The sequence below is a fragment of the Lathyrus oleraceus genome, chromosome 3, assembly GCF_024323335.1.
Source record: "Lathyrus oleraceus cultivar Zhongwan6 chromosome 3, CAAS_Psat_ZW6_1.0, whole genome shotgun sequence".
Lineage (NCBI taxonomy): Eukaryota > Viridiplantae > Streptophyta > Magnoliopsida > Fabales > Fabaceae > Lathyrus > Lathyrus oleraceus.
This window is the reverse complement of record NC_066581.1, coordinates 27,790,471-27,804,338: the sequence shown is the minus strand read 5'-3', so window position 1 is coordinate 27,804,338 and position 13,868 is coordinate 27,790,471. Positions and strand designations below refer to the sequence as shown.

Below are 13,868 nucleotides of genomic sequence, written 5' to 3'. Positions count from 1 at the left end.
ACTCTGAAACACGGAGACTTTCGAGCATCTTCAGTAGAGCTTGATCTGTTGGTTAGATGGAGATTTTGCAGATGGTGAAAATATCAGAAGAATTCAAACGCTTGTTATGGTGTACAACAACAATGGAGAAATTCGATTTTGGGAGTCAATTAAAACTGACATTGATTGTCGTATTATGATGCATAGTTGTGAGGAAATTGTCCTGATGGTTGTAATTGCATATATATGTTGTTTAGTCATTGTATTTGTTTGTCTTGTTGTTTAGTTGTTGTTTAAATTGTTGTTTAGTTGTTGAAACCGAATATTGTGATATTTATGAAATGAACGTTATTTTCAATCTAAAATAAAATGGTTACATAAAATGAATTACATATAAAAAGCAAGACTAAAAGTGGATTATTGAATTATGTTGTGGAGCTTGCTACAATATTGAGACAATTTGTAAGATTATGTTCGGGTTGACGGCATGAACTACGTAATCTCACCATTTTGTTCGTCGTATCCATTTTGGTTTGAATATGTGTGCTGTTAGGGTAACCCTTTTTCTTTCTTTGCATATTTTCATTGTGTCAGACTATCTCCCCTTTGATATGCAGGCCAATAATCCTCATTAGTGAACTTGGCATAGTTCCTAGCATTGTGGATCCCATTGATCTCTATTGTGATAACAATGGTGCTATCGCACAAGCTAAGGAGCCTAGATCTCACCAACGATCCAAACACATACTTAGGAGTTATCACCTCATTCGAGAGATAATAGATAGAGGAGATGTGAAAATATGCAGAGTACCAACACTTGACAATATTGTTGACCCACTAACAAAGCCTCTTGCGCAGCAGAAGCATGATGTCCATACTAGATCTATGGGCATTAGGGGTATGCCTGATTTGCTCTAGTTCTAGTGGGAGATTGTTGGTGTAAGCCCTAGAGTCCAATATTTTTGGTACTTGTATCGAATTATTTATTAATAATAAAAGACTTTTTTTTATTATGTTTATTTAATAAAGTCCCTAGAATAGCTAGTCCGTTTAATGTATCAATTGTGACTTAATCATGAGATCCCATTAAACATAAGGACAATATTCTTAAAGTATTTGTAGTCGAGCTTTGTTGTAAAATGGGATAACATTAAAGCATTAAGACTATTATATATATAGACTGATGATCACATCTCATGGATCATGGATAAGGAGTTATCAAGTCTTAAACATAGGTATGAATATTAAGAGTAATATTTATATTGGATTGACCTGCTATGAGAATACTATATAGAATGTTATGCAAAGTGTCATAAGTTATTCTCATGGTGATAGTGGTGTATACCACTCTTTGACCTAAAACCACTATGGATCCTAGATGTAGAGTCGAGTGCCTTATTGCTGATCAAACATTGTCTGTAACTGGATGAACATAAAGACAATTGATGGGTACTCCATGAAGCATGCTGAAGGACATGAGTGACCTAGATGGATTTTGTCCATCATGCGTAATAGGAGAAATGTCTAAGGGCTCAATATTAAACTAGACAAGGATGACACAGTCTATGCCTTATGTTCAATATAGACATAAGGGCAAAAGGGTAATTGTACACATTAGTATTATCACAAAAGGATTTATCAGATCACATGACATTTTTGTGTCTTTGGTAGCAGTGATGTGTTGCTAGATACCGCTCACTTTTTATTATGTTAAATACATGATTTAATATAATTACCAATGTCGCGAGAACCTACATGGTCACACACAAAAGGAAGGATTGATGAAAGATAGAGTAAATAAGGAACACCGTAAGGTACAGTGCACTTAAGTTAATTGTAGAACAATTTAAGGTATGGTGCACTTAAGTAGAATACGAAATATGGCAAGATACCATGTGCTTAAGTGGTTTTGGTATATCATAAGATATAGGCCACATACACTTAAGTGGACTTTTTAGCTTACAACCTGTATAAGTGGTTCTATAAATAGAACCCTTGTACATAAGCATTTGATATATATGAAATTTCGTTTCTCTCTCTCTCTCTCTCTCTCTCTCTCTCTCTCTCTCACTTAAAGCCTTCATTCATAGCAGTTAGCACTGAGATTGAAGGAATCCTTTCGTGTGGACTGAGGAGAGGCGTTGTCACCATTCAATGTTTGTGATCACTCCTTAGATCTACATCAAAGGTTTCAATCGCCATAAGAGGTAATAATTTTATCACTGATCATGTCCATTCGTAAGGATCACTAAAGGAGAAATTTTTAATTTCCGCTGCGTTTTGGATCGCTATTCTCCTTCACTAGCTTGGGTTGTCTTACCCTTACGTCGTCCCTTCTTATAGGGATGGAAATTTGACCCGTTTCCAGTAAGTACCCACAAAAATACCTATAATGGGTAGGGTAAAAATCCGCAAAAATGGGTACATGCACAAACTCGGATAATTATTTATTTAAATAAGTGAGTATGGATGCAGGTATGGACACCTTAGTACCCACCCCTCCCCATACCCTTAAAATATATTTATTTATATATTTTAATTTATATTATCATATAAAAATAAAAGTCTATCAATTTTTAAGAATACGTCAATGTTAAACCATTACATATTTAATATAAGTATTTGTTTATTTCTTAATTCAATAGTAAATTTTTTGAAAATTTTTAATGATCTTAAAAAGATAAAATGATATGATATTTTATACTTGATATATTTATTTTTATTATAAATGCGGGTAACAAATATGAGTATGGGCACTTACATACCTAGAGGACACGAGTATGGGTGTAAATGAGTCAGTTTGGGTTGGATTTGGCCAAAGTCAAAATTCATACCACATAGACTATATTGAATTTGGTGAAATAAAATAACCACCCACAATATCATTGGGTCGGTTTGGATAAAACCATTGGGTTTGGTAGTGGGTCGCCCAATTCTTTTCCTTGTTTTATTGGATAATTATAAATAATTTGACATTCTTTTTCAAAAAATGCTCCAATTATTTTTTTTCTTGAAAAATACTTTAACCGTATTAACGTTATTCTTTTAACATCAAATGTCTAAACATTATATAAAATTTATAATAAAAGTATTTGCAAAAATCAAATTTGTATTACGGTAGTACCCATGGACGGATCCAGGTGATGGCAGGGTGTGGCTATAGTCACACTAGTTTTTTTAAATATTTTATATATTATATATATACACTAATGATTATTATTAGAATAATTAATTTTTTTATATTATATATAAAAATACATGTTTATTAGAATAATTTATAAAAAATATGATTAACTCACATTTCTCTCTCTTTCTCTCACACCATCTCTCATGCTTGTCTCTTCCTCTCATATTTATCAATCTTTAATTTTATTTCTCCAATTTTTTCACTTGGCTTGGTTGCATTTATTAATGGGTGGTTGAAAATCAAATGTAAAGTGAGTATATGGTGAAACTATGCTTTTGTTAGATGTGCTTCATTCTTTTGATTTTATCTTCATGTTATATATGATGGTTGAGATTTTTAGGATTTATAAATTATTTGAGTGTAATGCTTCAAAAGTGTGATCAAGATATTTTGAACGCTTTATCACTTGTCAATGCTACCAAACAAGAATTACAAGAAATAAAGAATGATGGATGAGAAGAACTTATATCTAAGATTATGGAAATTTGTAATAAGCATGATATTTATGTGCCTGATATGGAGGCACCATATGTGCAAGGGAAGAAACCTAGACGACATGCTACAACTTCTAGTGTTTCTAATTTGAATCATTATAGGCATGATTGTTTGTTTAGTGTTTTAGATTTGCAATTACATGAGCTTAATGCTAGGTTTGATGAAGAGAATACTGAACTTTTACAACGTGTTTCATGTTTGAGTCCCTCATCGTCATTTGCAACTTTTGATGTGAAAACATTATTAAGGATGGTTGAGTTTTATCCAAATGATTTTGTAAATGTGTCAAAAGTTATGGTGCGAAATCAACTTCAAAATTATGTTAGAAATGTTCTATGTGACCTAAAATTTGCAAATTTAAAAGGAATTTTAGATATTTGTGTAAAACTTGTGGAAACAAATAAGTGCAACACATTCGATATGGTTTATAAGTTTCTGAATTTGACTTTAGTCTTACCGGTAGCAACTACAAGTGTGAAACGTAATTTTTCAGCTATGAAGTTTGTGAAGAGTCAACTATGTAACAAAATGAGTGATCAATGGTTAAATGATCGTCTTGTAACTTTTATAGAAAAAGATGGTCTTGGAACAATTAACAATGATGTTATTTTTAGTTCATTTTCAAGAAATGGATAGTAGACAATTTTCATTGTAAATGTACTTTATTAAACAATATTATTTCTTATTCTGAATATAATTTACTTCATACTTTTTTTCATATTTAGCCACATCAATATATAATGTCTGGATCCACCTCTGATAATACCTAGAACTAGAATTACGTAAATTACTAAAAACTTACTAGTATTAAAATCAAAATAATCAAAGTGTAATATCCTAAATAATTAAAATGCATGGCTCATAAATTAAGAGCCTAAAATTGAAGCAATCAAGTATGAATACATCAAAGTCATCATTCATCAAAATACAAAAAAGAGACAATAACAATGTTAAAATATCCTTCATAATTCAAAAAGGAAGTTTTGACTTCAACATTAATATCTTCAACAAAATTACAATGATAAAAATATAAATATTAGTTCATATATCAATTCATTATAAGAGACATAAAAAAACAAAAATAGTTAATAGTTAATGGTAAACTTTATGGATTGAGTGGATTTTATGGGTTGGGTCTGTGTTTACCTGAAATCCAATTATTTTGAACAATTTTTCATTTTCCAAGATCATATTAACCGAATTACCCATTCAAATCCTCTTTTTTGGATCATTTTGAATGAGTTTGGCCGAATTTAGTGAGTTTTTATCCAACTCATGTACATCCCTAGGTACGAGTACTAACGTTGATATGCTAGCGGGTATGGGCTTGGATACTATAGTATCCCCTACTCATTGTCATCCCTACCTTCCTATGAGTTCCTCTCTTTCTTCTCTATAAAATCCACATATTTATTTCTCAAATCTAAAATGTTAAAAATCTTGACCACAAACAAACGAAAAAAATAAATATGAAAATATAGGTGATTGTTCATAATGTTGCTCTAGAACAATTAAAAGGTTAGTTGTATTTTTTGAAATTAAAATTGATAAAATCCTATCTAAGATGAACAATGCCTTAACAAAGATTAAATGATTGACTTTACTATCCATTGAAAAAGAAATTTGATAAGAAATCGATTATGATAATTTAATAAATGATTTTACATCTTAGAAAGTCTAAAAAATAAATATATTTAAATTATTTATATAAAAATTAATTTTATAAATGTCAAATTCTTAGAATTCGTTTAGGACCTAAATATTCTGCAAAGTGGTAACAATAATGGTAGTTATAAATGAAGTTATTTTAGATCATTTCAAAAGAGATTTTAACATTTTCTAAATCAAAAGTTTAATTTTAAGAGTTTAATATAACAAATAATTAAAAACATAAATAATCATTAATTTAACAAAACAAAAATAATATATAACTAGTCCTATCCAGAATTTACATAAGATTAGGATATACCAAAATTAATATTTTATTTAAAAAAAACTAGTTCTTTTAGGACATTTATGTCGTTTAATAAAAAAAATATTTATTTCCTTCCGTATTTATTTACCTTTTATAAAACTATTAAATAATCACTATTTTATCTTCATTTTATTTAATTAAATTTTTTTAATAAATCAAATAAAATGCAAATAAATTAGGGACTAAGTCCCGATTATTTTCTTCAAAACCTAGAAATTATTTTTATTTTTTTGAGAGACTATATTAGATCTTGCATATTTTTCTCAAAAATTAAATCTACACTTATTTAATTCTTTCCTAATTTTTTGGCAGATAGTTTCCTAAAATATGGTATTATTAGTTACAATCATCTAGCAATTATATCCTATAAATGAACACAACCTAATCCATCATTCAAAACTTTCAAGCTTGAATCTTTTCTCCACAAAACTCTCCCTTTCTCCGAATTTGCAAACATCTATTTTTCTTAAGTGAAACATGGTTCCATTGCTTTGTGTCAATGGTTGTGGTTTCTACGGTTCTTCTTCAAACAACAATCTCTGCTCAAAGTGTTACAATGATTATCTCAAAGAAAACATTGAAAAGTCAAATGATGAAAGCTTTGTTTTTGAATCAACATCTTCTTGTTCTTCAATGACCCCTAATACTGATAGTATCTGTGAGGCTATGGCAGCTACTTCTCTTACCGACAATCAAAACATAAAGACAGAGAAAAATAGGTGCAAGAGTTGCAACAAAAAAGTGGGACTATTAGGATTTAATTGTCGTTGTGGAAATGTATTTTGTAAAATGCATAGATATCCTGAAGAACATGCATGCAAGGTGGATTTAAAGAAGATTGGTCGTCAAATATTAGATAAACAAAATCCTTTATGTGTGAGTGATAAATTAGAATACCGAGTTTAGATGTGATAAGACAATAAATAGTGGATATCAATTTTAATTTTAATTTTTAATAATTAAGATTGTAAATATATTGATTCTTTAGGAATATTTCTATATATTTTTAATTATTAATCCTTCAATGTTTTTTAACTATTACATATTGTCATTTATAATAATCTCATTGATTATGGTACCGGAATAATTTTGCTTTGCATGAGAAGGAATAACAAGTAGTCTATAATACCCAATGAATAGCCTGAATAAAAAGTCATATATAAAACTTCTCATTAAACATTTCTACAAACATATGGTTATTTTTATAGTATTTTTTTAACAAGTATATTTATATCAAAATTATCATAGATATTAATTTGTGTATATTGTTAATAAATTTTTTACACGGATATCTTATTATAGAATGGTATATTTTCAAATAATTGTATTATAATATGATATTGTCATGTTAGTTTTTAATACATCTTTATTAATGTATATGTTTAGGGTTTAAGTATTCTTACATAGCTTAATGCACATATATTTTAGGGCGATCCTTTTTCTTTCTTTGTATAATTTTATTGTGTAAAACTATCTCCCCTTAATATGCATGTCAATAATCTTCCTTTGTTACCACGGGAAAGTTATTGTTGTACGCAGTGCATAAGTTTGTGACTTTATAAATGGCAGATAGTAAGTTGGAAGGGTCTTGTCGAGCCTTTGAACATGTCGCTATGACATGTGAACAACGCATGCGGAAGGCTTGGAACTTTTCACAATTGCACCAACATTTATCTAGTTCGACTCGATAGTATCCCCTTGGCCTCCCCTCATTGTGGTCGATTTCCTCATCTACACTAAATCAATCTTTACAATAGTCAAACATTGTGACCACATGTGTGTTAGCTTTGGAAACTTCCTCCTTAACGAATTTCATTGAAGTTTCACTAAACAACTGCCCTGATTGTAACACTGAACTCCATTTTAAGCGTTTGATCTCAAATAGTGACTCTAACCTAAAATAGGTTGCTCTCACCAAAGCGGTTATCGGTAGGTTTTGGATGCCTTTGAAGACATAGTTCATTGATTCCATAAGATTTGTTGTCATGTGTCCCCATCATTGACCATTGTCGAATGCCCTGGTCCACTTCTCCAATGGAATATTATCGATCCACCTTAATGCATCTGCATTTGTCAATCTGATCTCTTCCCGATAGTGTTTGAAGGGATGTTCTGTTAATGCATACCCTGCATTCATAATCTTCTTTCGTAGCGTCTTGTCTTTGATCTCCCGCATGAAATTTTGAGTGACGTGTCTAATGTTGTTGACATGCATAAAAGGAGGATCTTGCCAGTCACTATCAAGGTTTTTATAAGCACTCTCAATAGATAGATATCTATCTGAGATCAAGCATAAGTTAGGCTGAAGACCAATGTGTAATCAGAGATTTTTTAGAAAAAACTCCATCCACCAGCAGTCTCCCCTTCAACCAGAGCGAAGGTGATTGGAAAAATGTTGATGTTGCCATCTTGTGCCACTTCCATGAGTAGTGTTCCTTTGTATTTCATGTACAACCATGTTACATCAATTTGTATAATAGGTTTACATAATGCAAAACATTTGATGCATGGTTCATACGCCTAGAAGAGTCGGTGGAATATTCCATTTCCAGTAACATGAGTCCTGTTTGGGGTATATGCCGACAAGGTCTCCAAAATTGCAACAGTTTTCGAAGCATAATGCTTAAGTGCCACCAGATATTGTGGAAGTTATTTGTACGAATCCTTTCAATTTATGAATACTCGTTCAACATCCTTAGTCCTAGCTATCCATGCCTTCATGTATGAGGGAGTATAATTGTATCATTTAACGATATGCGAGATTATTGTACTCATCTTCAATAACGGGCCCTTGTTAATGATAGATAAAAGTTCATCGCATATTAACTGGGGTTAAACTGTTTTATCCCATCTATATAGTTATTTGTGTAAAACGCACGAAAGGGTACTTGTTCGTTTTATTCTTGCGCTATTTTTCTCCAAGCATGGGGTTTGCGAGAGTGTTGTCACTCTCCCCCGTTAATGTGAACAACTTCACATTCCATTACGCACCAAAGTAAGTTTATCTCATTTGTTCCATATGTTTACTTTATAGTACAACTAACTGTAAATAATTTATTTTTTACGCTTTTCGGTTTAGATGGTCTGATCTAGGGATGAACTACAACAAATGTCTTAAACACGCTATAACGGGTTGTTCTAGTGACATATATTTTGATGCATTTTATTTGTAATCTAACAATGTAAACATGTCTTTTTGTATATAATGAAATTCACAATATTATATAATTGGAAGGTAATATTTTGATAATTTCTCCAACAAATGAATTCCTTGTCTCCTTTAGGTGTCATTCTTTTCTCACAAAGAAAAGAACAACCACCTCGAGCTTAAACACAACACAACTAGAAACACAATAAAATATATCTATAGAAGATACACAAGTTCTAAAAAGAAAATCTAATAGACCCATTTCTAAAGTATGATTATCCTTCGCAAGAGACAATGATAAGATTATACATATCTTTTATGACAAAATTTATGCATGCAGTAGTTCTAGGAATTGAACCACTATCATGAACAAACATATGAAGAAGTATCCTAATAATCCAAATATATAATTTGATAAGAGGAAAAAACAATTGGTCTTATAAAAAGTTGTGAAGATGGTCCTAATAGCAATATTAGTTTTAAATTTTTTGAATTTAGTTAAAAATCGACACGATTAGTTTTTACAAAGATGATAACTATGGATGAGTTTGTTTTTGAATATGTTAAAAATGAAGTATTTAGCTATTTTGTTAGTGTGAATTATTCTAGATTTAAAGTTCATATTCATGTCATTGTTGCTCAAGATTGCATATTTTTGTATAATGATGAGAAAGAGAAATTGAAGAGCATGTTGTCTACAAATAAACAAATGGTCTCTCTTACCATCAATTGTTGGATATCGGTACAAAATTTAAATGACATGTGTTTGAGTTAAATAAGAAAATATTGAGCTTTAATCTAATTTTGGATCACAGTGGATAAATAATTGGTAAATGCTTAGAGACATCCTTGAAAGAATGGGGATTAAAACTTTTGTTGTATAATTGTAGATAATGAAAGTGCTAATAATATTGATCTCACATATCTAGTTAGAAGAATAGTAATTTGAGTGGTCATACTTTGTTAAATGAGGAGTTCATGCATATGAGGTGCTCAATAACTGTTGTACATGCATTAATTCAACCACTTTTTCCTCTAATAAGATATGGAAATGCAACATTATTAACACTTACTTTATCAATAGGTACACAATAAACTTTTTCGATCCTCCACTATTTGAAGCATATGCCTTTAAGAACTTATCAATTCTTTTTCCATTGTGATATGAAATCATATTTAAACTCAATATATATCTTATTCAACACTTACCACTCATCAATGTAATGAAAAATATGCACATGTAATTCAAATCTTATACATATGTCCATCAACCTATGGTAAAAGAAACAATTTACTTATTTGAAGACCATATGCTCTTTGACTTCTCTTTCACATCATTATACAAAAGCATGCAATATTTAACCACTCTAACATGAGTAAAAACTTTAAATCTAAGACAATCCACAATAACATGATACCTAAGTCTTTCATTTCAATATTTTAAAAAGAAAAATCATCCATAATTATCATATGTACAACGACTAACAGTGTAAGTTCTTGATTAAATTTAACAAATTCAAAAATAACAGTCTTATTAGGGTTATCTTCACAATCTTTGTCTAGACCAATTTTTTTGTCTCTTATCAAATTTCTTATTTAGACTAAGATGTTTGTTTATGCTAATGATTATATTCCTAGAGCTAGTGCGTGCATACACTTTATTACAAAAGATACATATTGCCTTATCATTGTCAGTGTGAAGTATAGTCGGACTTTAGAAAAGAATCTAAAAGGTTTTCTTTCCGTACTTGTTTATTTTTTAAAAATGTACCTTTTGTTCTTAGTTATTTTGGTGTTTAAGCCTGAGGGGTGTTTGTTTTTATCCTTGTGATGAAATAATAATACTCAGAGGAGGAGGGATAGATCCACTTGTTTGAGAAGAGCCAACTTATGTAAGACTGCTTATAACACTATCACTTGTTATGTTTGACTGTTTTCTTCTTCCAGACAAGTGCATCATTGAAATATATCCGATGCAATTCGGATACTGGAGTTTTTGAGTGCAGGTTATACTTTATTATGTTCTTATAGATTAATTTATCCTACATCTTCCATTAAAATCATGTCATACACTTCTAGAAAGCTTATGATGTTATGTTTGACTGTTTTCTTCTTCTAGACAACTGCATCATTGAAATTTACAGTGTTAAATTCGTTGGGTCGAATTCAGACTATGGTAGTTATATGAGGAACCAGTGTGATCTACGTTGATACAATGTGTGTTTCTATTTCTTCAAAGCTAAAATCATAGTTAAACACTATTTTCTTGTAACATTAAGCAACTAAGTTATTTTAAACAAATTTATTATAATTGGTAAGATATCTTCGTTATGCTCCAAAGCTCAGAATTTACACAGAATACAATGGCGCACCAAAAAAGATGGAATCTTGATGTATGATAGAGTTGTAATTGATGTATATTGTAACCATCGAGAAACTGAACTGACTGAACTTGTTGTTGAAAAGGTGTTGCAGTTAGATAATCACATTCGCATTGGAGTCTATGTGTTTGCTTTCTAATCTGTATGCAATGTAACACCCTAAAGCCCAAAATGCGAAATAATGCAAATATAAAACAACTACACACATAAGGTGTCACTCAAACAAAACATAAACCTACTCCGTAACATGAGTTTTATAAAACATGCAGTAATTTAAACACCTGACATCACTTACTCACCTTTACATAGGCTCATTGTTACGGGAAAAAAATCAAATAAAGTAACTCAACAACCAAATAAGTATCATAACATAAAACATGATTATGGAAAAATGCCTTCAACGTCAATAAATTTAAAACAAATAACAAATAATAAGACCAAAAAATCATTTGCCCAGTGTTACAGATCAGAGTAACGAAATCTAAATATTGCATACAAACGGGAAAAAAAGAACAGTTTTGTCGCGCCGCGAAAATTACAGAGTCGCCACCGGATTTTATTTATTGCAAAGGAAAGGGAAAATAATGATAAAACCCCAAATGAGAGAAATGGTCTCGCAACCAAGAGCAGATTCGAAAGTCGGTTATGCAAGGGGAAGATATTAGCACCCCTCACATCCATGGTACTCCATGGGAACCACTTGCTCGTATCAAAGGCGTATGGATGTTGTTTATCTATATGTTGCTTGCTATCGGGAATGAGATGAAATAATAAGATGGGGAGAGAATAAGTTTTAATTTAGTGTGCTCTCCAAGGATTTGGGCATTTGCGCCTAAGTATCCTCATACGTGCAATAAGGAAGTCAGAGCTTCGTAGTTAGGCTCACAAACAGAACATTTGTTTGATTGTTTTTACTGAACAACATTAACATTCACATGTTATTGTTCACTTGCTTGTATAATTTGTCACGGAAGCAAGAAGTATTTGCTTGTTTACGGTAAAGTGGATGCGCTTGGATCAAACTCTAGCAGTTAAACATTACTTGCTCACCCATGGAGGCTTAAGCATCATTCACGGTAGAATGGAAATAACACGTTCTTTCTGAAAGTTTTTAAAAAGGATGCCTTAAGGCAAAAGATGATTTGATTTGTCGGGGTTGATTTTATGTACGGACACAAGCATCAGACCCTTGGCTAGATACAGTCAACAGTTCAAGAACTCGGGAGTTGAAAGGACAATGTTATCCTAACCATTATTTTTCATCCAAAAAAAATATTTGAATTATGAAAATAGTTTGGCAAGTCTAATCATTGGAACTTAGAGGGAGACAAGTATCTGACCATCGACTAAGTACGGTCAACAATCAGAGTACTTGGGAATTGAGAGGACAATGAAGTCCTAACTACTCCTTTTCTCCCTCGTAGCACATAAATCTAACTTGTTTGAATCATTAGATGTTTTAAAGGGGAAAGTTAAGTGTCGGGTCTGTAGCGGGGTATTCGTTACCATTAGAGATATTGACTAAACCAAGGTAAATCATACAAGTCGAGTCGCCACCGCACTTCTATTTATCCAAAGGAATGGTTAGAAAGCGAACAAAAACCTAAAAGTTTTATCGAATCAAAAACTAGTAAAAATGTCATAGATCTGGGTAACGGGGTTGGTTATGCAATGGGAAGGTATTAGGCACCCAAAGCATCCTAGGTACTCCTAGGGACCCCTTTTCACATTTTTTGCAAAGGTTGTTGTTTTTTTTTTGAAAATTTATTTGTGCAAACATGATTGAAGGGATGAGAAAAGCGTGTATGTTTATCTAATGTACTACTTACAAAAAGAAGGGTCAAAAGAAAATGACTCGCACGGACGTCGCATCCACTGCATACGTATCTCATCTGAATCTGAGAATCAGAGTCTTCGTAGCTCAGATACCTATGGGTTAAAGAGGAGTGTGCTCGCTAAGACATCGCATCTTATGCCTACGTATCTCATCTGGGATGAAAATCAGAGCAAAACGTAGTTCGACCACCTATGGGGTAAGAATTGTGTTTTGGGGTGAACGACGTTACTACGCAATCTACCGGATGCTCGACCTTTGGAGACTTACTCGCCTGTAGTAGAAGGAGATAACGTGTTCTTAGGAGAAGAAAAATCAATGAGTTGTTTGGGGTTTTAGGAACGCTCATGCAAAAGGGGTAATGAGGATAAGACCTCATAGCTCTTAACCCTGTACAAGGTGAGCTCATGACAAAAAGTGGGGGTTCATAAAGGTGGAACCTTCTCCACTGACTGACCGGACAAAAGATCTGGGGTTTTTGTTCTGAAGCATCGACACGTAGTGTGATCTTAAAGAACGACGCACTGAATAACGGGGAATTGATTATTGATCCTTTTTATCCGTCAATTGCCTCTTCATGGAGGTATTTAGGGAAAAAGTAGTAAAATGCGGGAAAGATAAAGGGGGTTAAGAGATCTACCACACGGATAAAGATCCGAAGCAACAGCAAATAAAGGAATAAGAAACCCAGAGATCTCTCAAGCTAGCACCATCAAAGAAAGTGAGTCAGTACAGGTAATCGGAATAAACCTCCAGGTGGTCTCCCACAAATAAAGTGGAACACCAGGCAAGCCATCTCTGCAAGAGTCATGTGATCCCTCACAAAAAAAACTCAACAAACAGGTTAGAGAAACAAGATAGGGTAATCC

The 13,868-nt window shown here is 32.1% G+C and overlaps 1 protein-coding gene and 1 pseudogene across 1 annotated transcript; both read left to right on the top strand.

Annotated features, from left to right (window-relative positions):
* The first annotated feature begins 3,529 nt into the window (after nt 1-3,529).
* On the top strand, nt 3,530-4,316 carry LOC127129481 (uncharacterized; annotated as a pseudogene).
* A 1,739-nt stretch (nt 4,317-6,055) lies between these two features.
* On the top strand, nt 6,056-6,542 carry LOC127132263 (zinc finger A20 and AN1 domain-containing stress-associated protein 6-like). Its single transcript, XM_051061178.1, has one exon. The coding sequence runs from the start codon at nt 6,114-6,116 to the stop codon at nt 6,540-6,542; it is 429 nt and encodes a 142-aa protein (XP_050917135.1). The 5' UTR covers nt 6,056-6,113.
* The last annotated feature ends 7,326 nt before the right edge of the window (nt 6,543-13,868 follow it).